The sequence below is a fragment of the Haemaphysalis longicornis genome, unplaced genomic scaffold (assembly GCF_048455015.1).
Source record: "Haemaphysalis longicornis isolate Haplotype H1 unplaced genomic scaffold, Haemaphysalis longicornis Haplotype H1 scaffold_7, whole genome shotgun sequence".
NCBI classification, from domain to species: Eukaryota; Metazoa; Arthropoda; class Arachnida; order Ixodida; family Ixodidae; genus Haemaphysalis; species Haemaphysalis longicornis.
The window spans coordinates 129,819,126-129,836,991 of record NW_027526422.1 but is presented as its reverse complement, the minus strand read 5'-3'; the positions used below and the strand labels follow the sequence as shown (position 1 = coordinate 129,836,991).

General features: G+C 46.5%; 1 protein-coding gene across 1 annotated transcript in view; it reads left to right on the top strand.

Moving 5' to 3' along the window:
- The window catches only part of LOC144146974 (uncharacterized), a 35,928-nt gene extending 21,086 nt beyond the window's left edge, over positions 1 to 14,842 (top strand). Inside the window, exons 4-5 of the mRNA XM_077678963.1 lie at positions 1,730 to 1,813; positions 14,001 to 14,842. Of these exons, the coding sequence (XP_077535089.1) occupies positions 1,730 to 1,813; positions 14,001 to 14,122 (206 nt within the window). The 3' untranslated portion in view covers positions 14,123 to 14,842. The remainder of the gene's footprint in view (positions 1 to 1,729; positions 1,814 to 14,000) is intronic.
- Positions 14,843 to 17,866: the final 3,024 nt, after the last annotated feature.

Below are 17,866 nucleotides of genomic sequence, written 5' to 3'. Positions count from 1 at the left end.
CTCAAAACTTGCCGAAGCATTCTTCAAAAGGTGGAAGAATGACTGTTTCTATACATGAAACGTCTTCGTGATGATAAACACCAGAAGAATATAAATCAACCGTAAAATTAGCATCAGCTAGACTGAAGGCGGCAAGTACAAACACGTATTGCGTAGCATATTACCAGTGCGACTATAGGAGAGGTACACAACGATCCCGTTACTCCGGATTACGATTTATAAAGGCGTAAAGTTGGCCTGTTACCAAACAGCTTCAAAGCAACCTAGGTCCGCTAGACGAGCCATAGAAAGAAGGATAACAAGACTAACTTGGAGGTAAGAAACAAATGTCTTATATGAACGAGAAACTCGCGTTAAAGATATTTTAGCTCAAATACGAAGTAAACTATGGGACAAGAAGAGAGCGGAGTAGGTAAGGGAACAAAGGCGTGTAAAGGCATGTAAGCAGAAAATAAGAAGAAATGGGTGGGGACAGGGCATGGAATGCGAAGGCAAGATAACCGTTGGTCATTAGGGGAAACAGAGTGGAAACCTAGAGAAAGCAAGCGTGACAAGGGGCGGCAGAAAGTTAAATGGGCAGATGAGGTCAACAAGTTTGCGGGGATAAATTGGTCGCAGCTAGCACATTACCGGGAGAATTGTAGAATTGTAGACTATGCTCTGCAGTGGGCGTGGATATGCTGATGATGATGATGATTATAAAGGAAACAGGACATTAGGCATAGCATCGGGCGTCTAAAACATACCAAAGGAGGACCATCACTGTAACACAATGCTGCCTACAATATTGGATGGGACGAAAGACAGGTGACTCTGCTATGGAATGAAGAGTGAAAATTCGGAGTTAAAAAATGAATGGAAAGCGGCGTTTCATATGCGTGGTTGTTATGGAAGGGGCGTAGTGCTGGAGCCAACGTATGTGGACTGACGCTGTAAATGTTTTGCGGCATTTTAGACGAAAACCTTAAGTGCCACATTAATCGAAACACCAATGAACGTTCTTGTGGCTGCGTTTCGATAGAGGAAATGGTCGCTGGTGTAAAGAGTAAACGACACAGTTTAGTGTGTAGGGGGTTTACACCCGAAGCTACAGGGTGGGAGCTGAATGATTTACCGCCTTGCTACCTCAACACGTTAGCAGTGGTACACCAGAAGTTACAACATTGCGTGCCGTCTGAAACACGACTGCTACGGCACGTGAGTAGAACAAATGTATCCCTGTCTCAACACTGGGGACGCAGCGCCGTGTGTTTTCAGTGTAGTTTTTCATTTATTTCCTGCCAAAATACGAAAAAACTAACAGGAAGCAAAAACGCGAACTTTCTGTACCAGTAAAAAAGTCTAAGTAATCTTCGCCCAGAGGTGCGTAAATAAAAGCAACGAAAGAAACAGAAATACAATGAAGTAGGAAAGCAGTCTCTGACAAGTATCAGAAGGCTCTCGCCTTCGAAGCACGTAAGCAGACGTACTTGCCCTAAGAACAATTTTTTTTGCGGCGTGCGCCAATACCTTTTACCCACCATAACATTACTATAATCAGTAAATTATTGATTCGCAGAGATATGGTGGGACATTAGGGCCGCAATAAAAAGGCAATAGCCCCAGCAGCAGAGAAACGTTGGAGCAGATACAATAGGGAAATTAATGATTTGTCTTGTGTGATTGTGGGTAATGACAGTAAAACAAATTTGGTGCACGCGCATTTTCTCTTTAACCTTCATATTTACAGACCCCGACACGACTTACGAAGTACAGATTCCTTTTGGTGACTACGAATCCTGCTATGTTGCCAAGTACGACAACGCAACTTTAGGTAAGAGAACTTTATAGTTTAAAGGAAACTGTATCACCCTCACTCTGCTCTCACTATTAGCAGTGTCTATTTCAAGGTTATCCCTCCGCAATTGTAATTCTGTGAACAGTACATTCAGACAACTGGATGTTTACAGGAGCTGCTTGTGATATATAAAAGTGTACTACAATTCAAATCCCTGTCGGTGAGAATTGCTGCATTTTGGCATTATAGCGAACAAGACGAGAAAGAAAATTAACAGACAATCGATTACTGGTGATTGAAGGGCTTGTGACACAAAAATACGACGTCGTCGGCGGCATATATGTTGTTCTGGGTACGTTTGCTTTTTAGCCGCAGGAGTGAACTTACTGATAGGGTGTTAGGATTGTATGTATTAAACACGTTTATCGTGTACGGTATAGTTAGATGCTGGCGATAGGACCGTGGAGCGACATTGGACAGCGACGGTATTCTCAAACATTCAGTCCTGCCACCATCAAATATTGGTGCGTTTCACGGTCTGCTAGAGAACGGTGCAAAACTAGAAAAGACAAACAATTTTTTTCATACAATCCCGTGGCGCATAAAGCAGTTCAAACTGACCTCCTGGTCTCAAAAAAACATTTCCATGGGCCTCATCATGATGAGGTGCCGGTCCTCTTGGCAGGCTAGTGGTCAACCCGACGAGGCTGGTGGTAGTTCTCAAGACGTGAGAGGAACTTTTCAAAATTGTTCGCTCCTGAAAAGACAAGAGCAAAACGAAAGCGGCATTAAGAATAATAGGTTTAGTGAGGCTCTAAAATGTTAAGAAATATGAGAAGCCAGTGATTGTTTTACTGCGGTATTGTGAGCGTACACTAAAAAGTGTAGTGTCCTAGTTCTTTGTGTCAGGGATGATAAAAATAGAGATGATTTTAGAGGCGGCACGGTGACATCTGTGATTCCGTTGATTAGTTTGAGGATAGGAGCTCAACGTCCAGTTTTCGGTTGTGCCAGTAGCCCAAATAAATAGCGGAAGAAGTGCTGAGAAGAATGTTTTCCCGCGGTCGGTAAGAAGAATGGGGGTAGGCCGTGACTCAAAATGTCATGCACAAAGAGCTCAAAGAGTTCTGATGCGCAGCTGCTAGAATTTGGGGCTGTTTCGTTGAACCAAGTTAACCGACGTACCTCCGGGACGCCCTGTCGGTTACCTGTTATGCCGTACGGATGAAAAAGGCTTATAAAAAATAATTTCGACAATGTAGAATGGAGCGGATGGAGATGGAGCGTTCTTCACCCGGCCTTCAGGCACTGTTGATTTGTTTGCGTTGTCGGCAAAAAACGCAAGACGTAGGGCACTTGGCGGCACCCGTGAATAGTTCAGGCCAAGAACGCCGGCTAATGACGGGATGGTACGTTTTGGGGAAAGCGAGGCGGCAAACATGCGTATCATCGCTGGACGCTCCTAAACGCTCCTTTCGAAACGAACTTAAGTCGCGGGAACCTGACTCTGGAGAGATGGTAGTTGTCCTGATAAAAAGTGGAAATAAGGAAGGAAAATGTGCGGCGTTACCGGCGCCCGTGACCGTTAGATGATGTCCCGACAGTACATGCAGGGTCACTGTTGGGAGATTAGGGTGTTTGCAAAGTTCCACCGGACGGTTATCGCTTGTTTTCCTCGCTAGCTAGGTTCTCTCCTCTAGGGAAGTCCTCTCTAAATATGCCCTCCTTGTTGTCAAGGAACCACAGCTACAACCGTGAGGTAGAAACCAATGTTTAAAAACCAGCTCGTCGTGCCTGATTCAACAAGCTAATTTGGCTAGAATCGTCTAGTCAGTGAGTACGAAATTTCAATCCATCCCTAAATGAAATTGAGGGAAGCCCGACATCTTTTTGCCGACAAAAGTCTATCCAAAGTGCGTCAAAAATATCGCTGAAAGTACGTCCAACTTCCGCTGAAAGTGCGGCCAAGTCCTCTAGCCTTCAAAGGCCCAAATCGCAAAAGAAGAACGAGCCCATGCGAAGATTATCCGCCCATAAGTATACATATCTAAGAATGGTCTAAATGTATGTTATACGCAGTTTATGATATAGTAATACACGGTTGTACTCCTTCTTCATCATCGGTGGGTGTAATGTCTTATGAAGGAGCGTTCCTCTTTCGGGATTTTTATGTAACCATTGTGACACAATAAAAGCCGGTTTCGCGTACGCGCCGCGTGTCCAGTGATCTTATCAGAGCTTTTCGGTCGACTATCCTGTCTATGGGGAATTTGCATTACACTAAGAGAGCTTCCTCTAAAATTTGGCGCGTCGCCCAGCCGGCCAGTGTCGGCCCAAATTGGAGGAAAAGAGCGCTGACAGGCTTTTCGCCCTCAGCAGGGCAGATATTACCCCCTTCCCAAGTGTTTAGAGCCGAGACAGGCACGCTCAAGGTGCTCGTGGGTCGAGAGACACCCTCATTACTTCCGAGTATCGAACATGACAAAATTTTGAGAATGCGAGCTATCGCAGCTCCACCATTTGCGGGTGATGTGAAGCTATATATATATATATATATATATATATATATATATATATATATATATATATATATATATATATAGAATATTATGTCAGCAGTCTACAACGCCAAAGGAGGCATAGGGGTGTGGTTAGGCTCTTTCTGTTTTTCACTACGGTTAATTAAATAAACATTTTTTTTAATTATACAGCAGAAAGAAAGAAAAACACGCGCCCAGAGTGGGGACCGAACCCACGCCTTTCGATTACATGTCGAATGCCTTACCCATTCGGCTATCTGGGCGATTGTGTGCTCCTTCACTTTCTGGGCTATTTATATTTACTAGAAGTGTATCTGACGCTTGAGGGTGGTAGCCAGCGCCACATATATATATATATATATATATACTGAGGGAGACGTCAAGGCCAGCCGCCACCCAGAAGACACGTCGCAGAGGTAGTGGAAACAGCGCGTTTATTCCGAGCGGCAACCAAGAACTCCAGCCCCAGGAGTGATGATGAGGATAGGTATGAAGAATAGATGAGGTACGGCATGATGATGATAATTGTCCTGTCCTGGGAAGCAGACGAACTATACGATGAATTGGCCATGACAGTACAAGGGCCCTTATCCATGTCTCCTTGAAGTGGGCACTATCGCATCGGACAGATTGATTCTCACAATATATATATATATATATATATATATATATATATATATATATATATATATATATATGGAGAGAGAGAGAGAGAGATGAGACAATTCGAAGGAGCAGTATAAAAACTGGAAGTGGATATATTGCCGGCAGCCGCACTTCCTACGGCAGTGATATTTGACCGCCCTGTCTTCCGATTGGCGGCCTAGGCTTACCCCATTGTGGCTGCTATGTCTGCCTTTGCCAGGCACAGAATCAGCCGCGGTGAATCTGGCTCTCTGGTTACTCCTTTGGTGTCTGATCTCGAGGTCGCACGTTCGATCCCGCCTCCATTCATATTCTGTGGTGATTTTTGTAAGGTTTGTTCCTTATGATTGCCTTTGCCTTGTTCGCTGGGTTTATTCACTCAAAAGCTCCGCTATGTTGCAGCATTCCGTCTTTTTTAATGCGAAAGTGTTTGATTCCCGGATACAAAAACATTTCGGTGACGTCATATCTGTCACGGAAGTGACGCCAGTACAAAGAAGCAAAAGGCTGTAAAGGGTGCACCCCTGCACGAAAGGTCTTCTTGCTGGGAAGGAACCTTCAGTACTAAAGAGTACGCCATATTTAGGGTTGTTCATGTTTGTGTTTTATAATTTACCGCCAAAGTGTTTTATGCCCCGATAGCCCAATATGCTCTAAAAAACGGAGGCATCCTGAAAGCAGTGAACAGGCGTTTAGGCATGAGGAGAAATCAGATGTATGCACTTGAAGAGAAGCATGACAATGCCATCAAAAATACCAATAAAATAGTCATAGCCGCCGAGTAGTTCTACAGAGATCTGTACAACAGCCGGGACATCCAGGATAATGCCGAACGAGGAAGTAGTTCAGAGGAGATGGACATCCCACCAGTAAAGACAGAAGTAATGAAGGCTTTGAAAGGAATGAAAGCGGCCAAAGCACCTGCTGAAGATCAGATAACAGCAGACCTTTAAAGTATGGCGGGGCAATTGTACTACTAAAACTGGCAAACGTGTACACGCAATGCCTAATGACCGCGAGTGTACCAGAATCTTGGAAGTACGCGAAGATCAACCAAATACTTAAGAAAGGTCACATAAAGGACTTGAAAAATTACTGGCCGGTCAGCTTACTGTCAGTCGTCAACAGGCTACTTACCAATGTAATCGCTACGAGAATTTCTGCCTCCTTAGATATCAGTCAACCTAAAGAAAAAGCAGGGCTTTGTAGATGGTATCAACAATGAACCATATTCACACGACCAATCAGGTAATAGAGGAGTGCAAGTAGTATACTTAACCCCTTTATATAGCCTTCATTGATAATGCGAAAGCATTTTACTCGGTCGAAACCTCAGCAGTCATTCAGGCGTTACGGAACCACGGTGTAGACGAACATTATGTAAAAATACTAGGTGATATTTACAATGGGTCTACAGCTACCATCATCCTCCAGAAGGAAAGCGGTAAAATACCCATAACAAAGGGCGTCAGACAAGGCGACACTATCTCTGAATGGTTATTCATACCATGTTTACAAGAAGTATTTAGAACATTGGATTGGGAGCAGGTGGGAGTAAGGGTTAATGGAGATTACCTCAGTAACCTCAGATTTGCTGACGACGTTGCCTTGCTAAGTAACTCGAAGGACGAATTGCAAACCATGCTTTCCGCACTGGATAAACAAAGTAGAACAGTGGGCCTGAAAATTATTAAGCAGAAAACTAAAGTTATTATCAATAACCTCGGAACAGCACAGCGATTTGAGGTAGGTGGTGAGGCAGTAGAAGTGTTAAGCGAATATAGAGCACTGCACGGGCCTGATTTTAGGGCCAGAGCCCGGCCCGAGCCCGCTTTGTGAAGCCGGAGCCCGACCAGGGCCCGTAACACCGAGCCCGGGCCCGGCCCGGGCTTTGGCATTCATAGGTGAGCCTAGCCCTGGCCTGGCCCGGGCCCGTCGTCTCAATCCCAGGCCCGGTCCGGGCCCGTCGTCTCAAGCCCACGCCCAGCCCGGGCACAGTCTTTTTTCTGAGCCTAGGGAAGGCCCGCATGTGTGTGACCAGGCCTGATCTTAGACGTTGAAGAAAACTTGTTTATTATATTTCGTCGAGTGTCTTCGTAGCGGGAAATCAGACGGAGCCTCTAGTCTGTACAAGCACCCCCTGAATTGTAACGCAAAAATTAAGGGTTTAAAAACACGCAGTTTAGCTCACACCGTCTGCAGTTCAGGCCACATTGGCGTAATAATAGCTCGTATTCTCACACGAGAGACACCATCACCTTTGATGACCAGACTCTTGCAACGTCATGTGGTTGTCTCGGTCACAAGTTGGTATTAATCAAATTTCTTGCTCTCCATTTGAATCCACGAGTATGTGCGTGCGTTGAAATATTTCCCCTGGAGTGGTTGTTAAGCGGTGGCGCTGATCTAGGTCGCGAGTTTGATTTCCAGCCACGGCAGCCGCATTTAGATTGGTTCGACATCTAAAACACACGTACACGGACATAGGTGCAGAGCTCCAGGGTGGCTTAATCAATTTCGTCTCCGCTACATCATTTCTTGTAACCCTATCTTTGATATGTTATACACCAAAATATAGAATATTGATGCAGTACATGAAATGTCAATAGAGTTGCAGTGTAGTGACCATCAGCCCTAGCAAAACACGTTTTTGAAACAATGTGCACAACTAACATCAAGAAGCGCGTAAAAGTATACTCAGAATATTCAATTTTATGCTCTTTTCTACACGTCACGTCGAAAGTATTAACGGCCGGGGCTATGAATTCAAGCCCGAGCCCGGCCCGGCCCCGTGGCGTCGAGCCCGAGCCCGGCCCGGGCCCGTGGCGTCGAGCCCAAGCTCGGCCCGGGTCCACTGTACTGAGCCCGAGCCCAGCCCGGGCCCGCGGCACGGAGCCCGTGCCCGGCACTGGCCCCTCGATATTCAACTTCAGGAGGCCCGGCCCGGCCCGCGGGCCGGGCCGGGCTTGGGCTTTCGGGCCGGCCCGGGCCCGTGCAGTGCTCTAAGCGAATATATCTAGTTAATCCGAATTGTAACCCCGGATCCCAACCATGAGGCCGAGATAATTAGAAGGATAAGAATGAGGTGGAGTGCATTCGGAAGGCATTTTCAGATAATGAATGGGAGCCTACCATTGACCCTGAAGAAGAAAGTGTATGACAGTTGCACCTTACCGGTACTCACTTACGGGGCAGAAACGTGGAGGCTCACTAAGAGGGTTCAACTGAGATTGAGGGTGACTCAGCGAGCAATGGAACGGAAGATGATAGGTGTAGCATTATGAAACAAGTAGAGAGCGGAGTAGATCAGGAAAAAAACGCGTGTTAAGGACGTATTAGTCGAAATTAGGAAGAAGAAATGGACCTGGGCAGGGCATGTAATGCGAATGCAAGATAACCATTGATCATTAAGGGTAGCAGAGTGGATCCCTAAAGAAGGCAAGCTTGGCAGAGGGCGGCAGAAAGTTAGATGGGCAGATCAGGTCCAGAAGTTTGCGGGGATAAATTGGTCGCAGTTAGCACAGGACCGGGTTAATTAAAGATTAAAGGGAGAGGCCCTTGCCTTGCAGTGGGCGTAGATAGGCTGGTGATGAGGATGATGATGATTATGCTAACCCCAACGTTTTACTGACGTCATATCCGTCACGAAAATGACTCCAGTACACTTTTTCCGAAGCGACCCTCCAGCAAGACGTCGCTCGCCAAGCACACCCAGGTGCCCACCCGCAAATCATGCTCAGCTGTAGATTTCGCTGCACATTTCACTTTCGTGTTTTACTGAATCTTAAGACAGAGGAATCAACGACAGATTTTTTGCTTATTCGACACCCGCCTTTTTGCGTGTGGTATGGAGTGTTGTGTTGTGTTGTGTTGTGTTGGGTTAGGGTAGGTTAGGTTAGGATAGCTTGGTAGGACACACTTTGCGGATTTATTGGTTTGGGTTAGGTTGGGTTAGGTAGGACTAGATAGGTTAGATGTTTGTTTAAAATACATATGCGAATAAACAATGCCCGAGAAAAAATTCATTAGCTCGGAAGATCGTAGAATACCGACTACCGGCAAGAAATGCCGACCGATAGTTCACTTGGTCGCGACAAACAAAATATTGTGTTTGTTCATATTTGAACACATTAATCCCCCAATGGAATACAGCCGGCACGATATCTGGGCAAGATAAATTGCCAGCTTCTAGCACAATATCCGGGGACGGTAAAATGCCGGTGGCCGGCAAGATATCTGCGACCGACGAAATGCCGGTGCCGGCACTAAACCCACACACATAAAAAAAAATCCCCCCACCTCCCCGAAGGGGATCGTGCGGAAATGCGAATGCATTGGGTGCGCCGATGAGTGCGGTGCGAGTAATTATTATTAATGGCGTACTTAATGAAGAATCGCTATCAAGGCGCCAGGCGCACGCTCCACTGCATTATATAGATTCCGAGCACAGCGAGCGGAGAGAGGGTACGCGGAGAGGAGAGAGAGCCCGCCGAGCTCCGCGATGCGAGCGCCCTCACACGCCCGAGCGCGCTCCTCCTCTCCCCTTGCCCTCCGCTACTCCCGCCCTAGCTACCACCTGCTCCGGTTGCTAGGCGCGCCACAGCTGTTGCTAGGGGCGAGGAGGAGCGCGGGGAGATAACACCTGCGGGTGCACGCCGACGGAGCACGACAACCCCCGACTAAGAAATGCATTCGCATTTAAAAGCAGAGGAGGAGAAAGAGGAACTTGCACGCGCTTTGAACGAGGAGGAAGTAGAGAAGAAGAAGAAGAAGGCGAGCTTGCTCGCGGCATCTCGTGTTCTCTCGCGCAAGGTACACCTGCGGGCGCACGCCGACGGAGCACGACAACCCCCGACTAAGAAATGCATTCGCATTTAAAAGTGAAAAAATTTTTTCCTTCGGCCGACGAGAACACCAGCCACGTCCATCACAAGGTGCAGCATAGCCGGCCGGCAAGTCCCATCATGTTCGCCGGTGTTACAACAAAAGAGATGCGCCAACAGCAACAGCTGGGCAAGACGCTAGACAACTGCATGAAGATGGCATCGGCAGAGTCCTCTTCGGATAAAGAGAACTCCTGCAAGTTTGTCTGGCAAAAGGGGTTGTTGTACCGTCGGTACTCGTTGCCGTCTGGCCGCCCCATACAGCAACTTGTAATTCCGCATCCTTTTAGAGACGCGGTAATGAAGAAGGCACATGAAGGAGTACCAGGCCATCATAGATTCCTGAAAACAAGTAAAAGAATTCTCGGGATTTTTATTGGCCAAATGTTTACGCTGACGTCCGAAGATTCCTTAGGACCTGTGAGCCGTGCAAGACGGCAAATCTAAAAAGGGAAGTGGGCGTCAGTCCTTTGAGAAAGATGCCGACTGTTGGCCTGTGCGTAACTAAAAGTACGGTTTTAACGAAAACGACAAGCCCATAGCGCACATACCGACCACGATGAGCCTAAGCATCTGTGCCCTAAGGTCAACATTTTCAACCTTGTTTTGGCGTCTCACCAGTGAGGTGTAGTGGTGTCCGGACGATGCTTAGGGCCGGTTCGAAAAAATTGTTGACTGTGCAAACAGTGTTTTGTTTTCTTTTCCTGCACCACCTTTCGCCCACCGGTGTCTTCTGAAAGTCTGTGTGTGGCCTCACCCCAAACCACTTTCTGCAGCCGGGGGTAATGTGATGAGCTGCAGTGAGAAAACAGGCGCAGAAAAGAAAACAGCGGAAGGAGAGGAGGCCAATCACCCTCTAATGGGTATGCGCCTCGAGGAAAGAAAAGATCCTGGAAGAAGAGGAAGAGGCGAAGGAACGCAATCGGGCTTTTGGGCGGACGAGCGTTCGGGGTGCGCCAGCATCAGCTGCGAATACACCCATCGACGGCACCCGTGCGACTGCACCGGGACATCACCAGGTACCACTTGGTCACCAACCGGATCCGTTACTGCACCGGGAAACAGCGCCGGTATCTCTCTCCTGACGTTTTCGCTGCGCCTGGTGGCTTCGCCTTCCATTTCGGTCCGCGTGGAGCCATTGAGCCACTCGCAACCGAGCCTCAATGGACTGCACGAGTGAGACTGTTCTGGTTTTCTTTACGCTTGTGCGCCTTCCCATGAATCGCCAAGAAACTGCTACAGAAAGGACTTCGTCACGCTTTCCTCTCTCGTTGTGTTTCATTCTTTTATTTCTCTATTTTGTTATTCTTTGTCCGTCCCGTTCTGCGCATCCCAGCTTTCCGGCTCTCTGCAATATATTGCATCTATGCTTCACCTTCGTGTTGACGTCTCTGTCGTCATTGATCTTGCGTACACGTTTCGTGGTTACCACCACCGAACACTGAGATCATCACAATATATATATATATATATATATATCTGTCTCACGGTATCTGTCTCGCAGAACAAATTAGAGACCACCCTTTACCGAAAACCGACGGACTCCCATCAATATTTGGATTTTCAAAGTAGTCACATTAAGCACTGGAAAACGGGCATACCCTACACTCAAGCGCACCGCTTCAGCCGGATATGCTCCAAGGAAACAGATTTTCTTTCAAACTGTGAGGGACTAAAAAACAATCTGCTCAAACAAAAGTACCCGCTCCAATTAATTGACGATTCCATTTGCCGAGCAGGAGCGCTGAGCCGCAATGAACTCCTTAACTCCAGGAAGCCGGCCGACCGACCCCCTTCAAGTAACCTAGTTCTCACTCACTCCGCATCTGTGCCGAATGTTTCTGGCATACTTCGAAAGCATCACAACATATTAAATCAAAGTCCTCGACTAGCATCTATATTTTCCGAACCACCACGTGTTGTCTATAGGCGAAACAAAAACCTGCGCGACATTCTGACATCTTCGAGGCTCAGCCATTCACCAGTGACCGGTTGTGGGCCCTGCAACAAGCCTCGTTGTCAGGTATGCCCCCACATGACGAAAACAAAACCGCCTCTAGCACCGCCTCGCACTTCTCTGTAAAACTGAAGGGAAATTTTAACTGTGACAGCGCCAACGTAGTTTACCTGCTCGAGTGCAATACCTGCCACCTGCAATATATTGGCCAGACGGCGAACGCTTTTAGATTAAGGTTCAACAATAATAGGGCACACGCCAAGTCTCTTCCTAACCTTCCTTTGTCCCGTCACGTCGGAATCCCGGGTCATTCATTAATAATTTGAAGGTAACAATAATTGAATCCAATTTCAACAGCAACCACGCACGCGAAGTTCGCGAATCATATCTCATATTTAAGTTCAAAACCGCATCCTCTGGGCTGAACGAAGGCGTAGGCGCGTTGACATGTTTGCCACAATAATTACTCGCCTTTCTTCCGTTCGCTTCTTGCGTGACCAATCCTCTTTTTAGGCATACCAGCGCCGGCTTTATCCCTCCAGGTTCACTCAATTAGCCTCTTAGCGCCGGCTTAGCCACATAGCGCCGGCTTCACGTGACACATTCCTAAGACGAAAAGCGAAGGCGCGCTGACGCGTGCTCCCCAGTTCCTTATCTCGTTCTGCCGCTTTCACCCCGCTTCTTCTGTTGACACGTTCCTAAGACGAAAAGCGATGACGTGATGACGCGCGTTCCCCACTTCCTTATCTCGTTCTGCCGCCTTTACTCCTTTCTCTTCCCCGCCCCCGCTTCTTCTGTTAATTCCTATGAGGAGAGGCGCCAATTTACCTCCTTCCTAGACGCCCCTTTGCATTTTTCTCTTCTCTTTGTTGTACCACTTGCCAATAACTTGCCAATAACTTGCCAAACAGGGCGCATTGTAGCGCACCTTTTCTCCCAAAAAAGAGGGAGGGCAGTGCATTCCCTCTCATGTGTATGTCTTGCGTTTTTTCTTGTTTTGCTGAATGATGACGTATGATTTCTTTCAAAGAGGGCGCACTGTAGCGCAACTGCCTCCTCTCTCCACACGCACCTATAAAAGCGTTCTGCAGTGTACTGTAAATGTTACTCCGATGAAGACTGGACCACCAGTCGAAACGTTAGTAAACGTGTTTGTTTTTGTTTTTTGAGACTTGCGTCGGACTCTACTTTTTGATATTTTTTCTGGACCATTGGAAACTTCTTTTGTTCGACCGTATATATATATATATATATATATATATATATATATATATATATATATATATATATATATATATTCAGGTAAAAGATATGACCAACTTTGCGGTTAACTTGTTTATTATAAATTAGTCCAAGAGTTTCGGAGGTGGAACTTCCTTCTTCAGGGAGAATCTTACAAGGCGTTGTAAGATTGTCCCTACAGAAGGAAGTTCCACTTCCATGACTGTTGGACCAATTTATAAAAAGAAGTTAATCGCAAAGTTGTTCATATCTTTTACCTGAAAGTTTCTTCTGGCCCGTTGCAAAACTCATGGAATTCATATATATATATATATATATATATATATATATATATATATATATATATATATATATATATATATCTACATATTTATATATGTAGTGAAGAAATGAGGGGCTCGTTGAGGAAATGCAGAAAGATAGGTCGGCAGTCTACAACGCCAAAGGAGGCATAGGGGTGTGGTTACTCTCTTTTTTTACTATGGTTAATGAAGTTAACATTTCTTTTAAATATACGAAAGAAAGAAAGAAAGAAAAACACGCACCCAGAGTGGGGACCGAACAAAAGGCGTGGGTTCGGTTTCCACTCTGGGCGCGTGTTTTTCTTTCTTTATTTCTTCCGTATATAAAAAATCGTAACTTCATTAACCGTAGTAAAAAAAGAGCCTAACCACACCCCTATGCCTCCTTTGGCGTAGTAGACTGCCGACCTATCTTTCTGTATTTATATATGTATATATAGATATAGATATTTGTGGGTGCGTGTGTGTGTCTGTCTGTGTGAAGATATGCAGGCTTACATGTATAACCTCCTGGGCGTGTGGATGACCCTGCATGCGTCTTTGCATGCCAGAAATATGCGGAGCATGTATCTAGCTTGCGTAACATTTGGTAGAATGTGATCGAGAATACCGCACTAATCCAATCACTATGAACATCATTCTTTGTGCGTACAGGTTGCCGGCTGTGGATATCGAATAACAGGACGGGCGCACAGATCGAAGAATGTATGAACGGCCTTGCCCAGGTTTGCTCAGGAACTGTCTACGACACCTGGAACGAAGAGGTGTGCGTCTAAAGATGGAGTCTACCGATGATTGTAACAACCTCAGGCGCTGTTTCATATTTAGCGGACTGCACTTGCAAGGGTCCTAGCGAGAGATATACTAGTTCGACCGTGATCTTGTGTTTCGCAGGTGCTTTTGCGTACGATTGTTCCCTCCCCTCCTTTTTACTCTGAATTGTCGATGTGCTAGTTTACTAGTTTATTTGATTAGGTGAAACACTCTAAGCGAAATATAGGTGCCTTTTGTGATGCTGCCATCTTATCCAAGAAGACGTGGACACAAATCATTGATAGAGCAGTTTTATATCAGGAATTTGTCATGACAAGGCAACCTTGATAAAAGGTGCTCAACATATATTTTCTTGAATTACTTACAACAGATAAATCTCACCGCAATACCACAGATTGGTCGATGTGGAACAGTTGCCACATGCTTTATCAGTCAAACACATTGTTGCGGAAAAGCCCCCATACTTTTTCTAAAAATAGGAGAGACATAAACACAACGACACTGATGAAGAACGCCGAAAGGAGCGCAGGCCTGTTTGTTCCGCCCTTCTTCTTGTGTGTGGGTTTGTTTAACGTGCTCTATTTCTTGGAACAAATGATCTACCCTGCCAAGGAGTGTCTGGGGAACGAGCTCAAAGTAATCTGTGGACACTATACATGTATAATTCATGTTACGCTGCTATTTTTATTATTCTTTCAATAATAAATGTCGTTGCTGCTGTGCTCGTATTTAAATTTCTCTACACGCATGGGATAATTGCCCCGCCATGTTGCTGCTCAGATGTATGTTACATGTGCTGTCTCGCTTTCTACATTGTTTGAGTGCTTGCGTCCGCACTAATGTCTATGCTGTACGTTAAATGACCACCGTCCCCCCCCTCCCGCCCCCCATTGTTCCTGTTTAACCACTATGCACTACTGCTGACAATCTCGAACACAGAATTTCTCAGGTAAGCCTGCAATCTCTGCGTACTACAGTTGATCAGCCTGAGGAAAAACATGGAAAAAGAAAGCGTTCAGCGCTATCGCTCGCGACCTGCCAGGTGCCAATGAAGAGGACAGACCAACTACGCATGAGGCACTACTCAACAGTGTCAATGCCGCCCTTCCGCAGTGCCAGATGCTTGTTTAGAATATAATTTTACGGGGAAGCTGGTGCAAGGCACCTGCATTTCTTGAAAAACCAGCATAAACAGCCGTGGTGAAGGGAAGCTGGCGATCATGCCCTAGGTTCCTAGCCTCCTCTTTTCCTCGTGGGATTGTGCGCCGTGATACCTAATATGGGCCCCCTTTGTGTTCTATATTCTCCGTACACGTGGTCTATAAACGAGGTACACTTTGCTTAGTGAACCGGTCCCGGAAAGTCACCTTCCCACCTAGCTCCCGTGGCGCTAAATCAAAGAGCGAGAGCGGAGTAGGAAACGCAACATGTGTTGAAGAAGCAGTAATACTTCAGACGAATGAAATCATGCATGTCTGTGGCTCACTGATGAGTCTAGCAGAAGTAACAGGATGCCAAATCTCGTTAGTGCCGGTAATGACCTGAATGATTACGAAGTAAGTACCGGTGCACTATGGAACAAGTTTTTCAGAGGTCCACGTGACGAGAATTTGAGTGCAACAAGGCAGGTCATAATGCAGGAAAAGGGTAGCTTTCGTTTTTGAGGTAACGAGAAATTTTTTTGCTATCTGAGAAGCAGACCTACGGGTACGGGCAAACTGACAGGAGTAATCCGCCAGAGCTATGACATCAGTGGTGCACTGTGTCGGTGATGCAAGCGAGGGCAATAAGGTGTTCAGAAACAGGGTAGCCTCAGGGACGTGCAGAAGAGAGAAAATCTTCGAGAATGTTTACCGGCTCAATTTTATGCAAATGTGACGGAAGAAAATTAAATCTCCTAGTGGAAGGGACGGGTGGACACGAACAGGGAGTTGTTGTTCAACACGTTTATTTCACATTTTTATGCCTCCGAGACCCCCAGCAGTAATGCTGGGCCGTCCGAGCGGAAAGGAACTATCAAGTGAGGGGAAACCCAGACGGCTACTATCGCTCGTAGGGAAGCACTGCGAAACAATGTAAAAATAAGAACGGTGACAATAAAATTGCGAAGGTAAACGTTCTGTCGCTTGATCAATGGCTTCAGCCGTGAGGGGAAAGCAATCTAATGTTTGTGTGGTTTTGTCCTTCCGGGGGACCATGAGTTTGCTAAGCCCAAGGTTGCGGGTACGATTTCGGCAAGCGGTGGCTGGTTTTAGGGGAATGCGAAAGGCCAAAATACTTGTACATTGATATTTCGGCGCGCGATAAACATCCCCAGATTCCCAACATTACTCCGGAGTGCTCCACTACGGCACCCTTCATACCCAAGGTGTAGGTTCGGCGCATTAAACCCCATAATCTGATAGCTTCAATGAAGAGTGCGTAAACTTTGACTAGCAAACAAGTACGAGAAAGACTACAAAACAGGATGAAGTGCAAACTAATTGTTCAGTTGTTAGTTTGCGCTTCGTCCTGTTTTGTGGTCTTTCTCGTCCTTGTTTACTAGTCAAAGTTTAAGCGCTTTAAATTCAAGCTACCCAGCACCAAGAAGCCCCTACAGATGCCCTGTTGACCCAATATCTGAGACCATTGATTTATGTGTGGCACGCAGCGGCGAGGTCGCGCTCTGTCGCTTAAGGTCGGGAGGGTGGTGGAACATTTGAAAGAAGCAGCGGCCTGTGCTAGCAAGCAGTTGCTGAGAAGCGCCGTAGTGCAAAATCAAATCGTGGCCGAGAGAATCAGTGTCCTTAGAAGCACAGCGGGTGGGGATTGCACGGGTAATTGCATAAACCTTGCGGTATATTGTTGTAACCGCTACGCAGGTGTTTTTGATGCAGATGTAATATAATGCCGAACGGTCCATTCCCACGCAAAACAACTGCAGAAAGGGTACTTTGAGCGGTTGGAAAGCGCCATCAGGAAGTGTGGGTGGCCATTGGTGTTTTTGGCAGGGGTTCGGCGTTGACACAGCGCCGTGCGCACCGATAAACTCTCTGCCAAAAGAAACACCGCTGTGCTAAATCGTACGTGCGTGCCAGACACACACGATCAGCCCTAATCCCGTTGGGGAACTAATCAAGAACAACTGATCGATGTTGCTCCGAGACCACCTGCAATAATGCTGGACCATCCTAGCGGAAAGGAACTATCAACTGAGGGGAAACGAAGACGGCTAATATCTGTTGTAAGGAAGCATTGTGGTACAGCGATCGTGTATGTGAGCAGGTTGACGGTGTTGAGGACGTGACTGTCTGATTGATGCTCAGCAAAGTCTCGGGGGGCCCAGAGGATGGGGATTCCGCCGGTCGGTATGCTCTTTAATTTGCCAGACGTATATCGCTTACCGAGAGGTATGTTCCTGGAGGATCAAGTTGCACCAAAAATTCCTGTTTCTAGGTTTTCTTTAAGAAGGAAGCAAACCCATAACGGGATCTGCGGCAAATTAGAAAGGGCTCCCACAAAGGTAGGGGTGGAAATTTGGAACTGCAAGTACAAAAGATGCGCCCTTACTTGTGTGGACGGTTATGCTCTTATGACCAAATTAATCTGATGGCACACACTGTAGTTCTCTGCGAACGTGTTGACGCTGGCCGAAAACGACTATTTTATCGTTGCCAATGACGCCTGTGCATATTTGTGCGGTCTCGGAAGGGTCAAGGGGCCCAGATATATGACTACCTTAGATAGCCAATAACCACAATAAATGT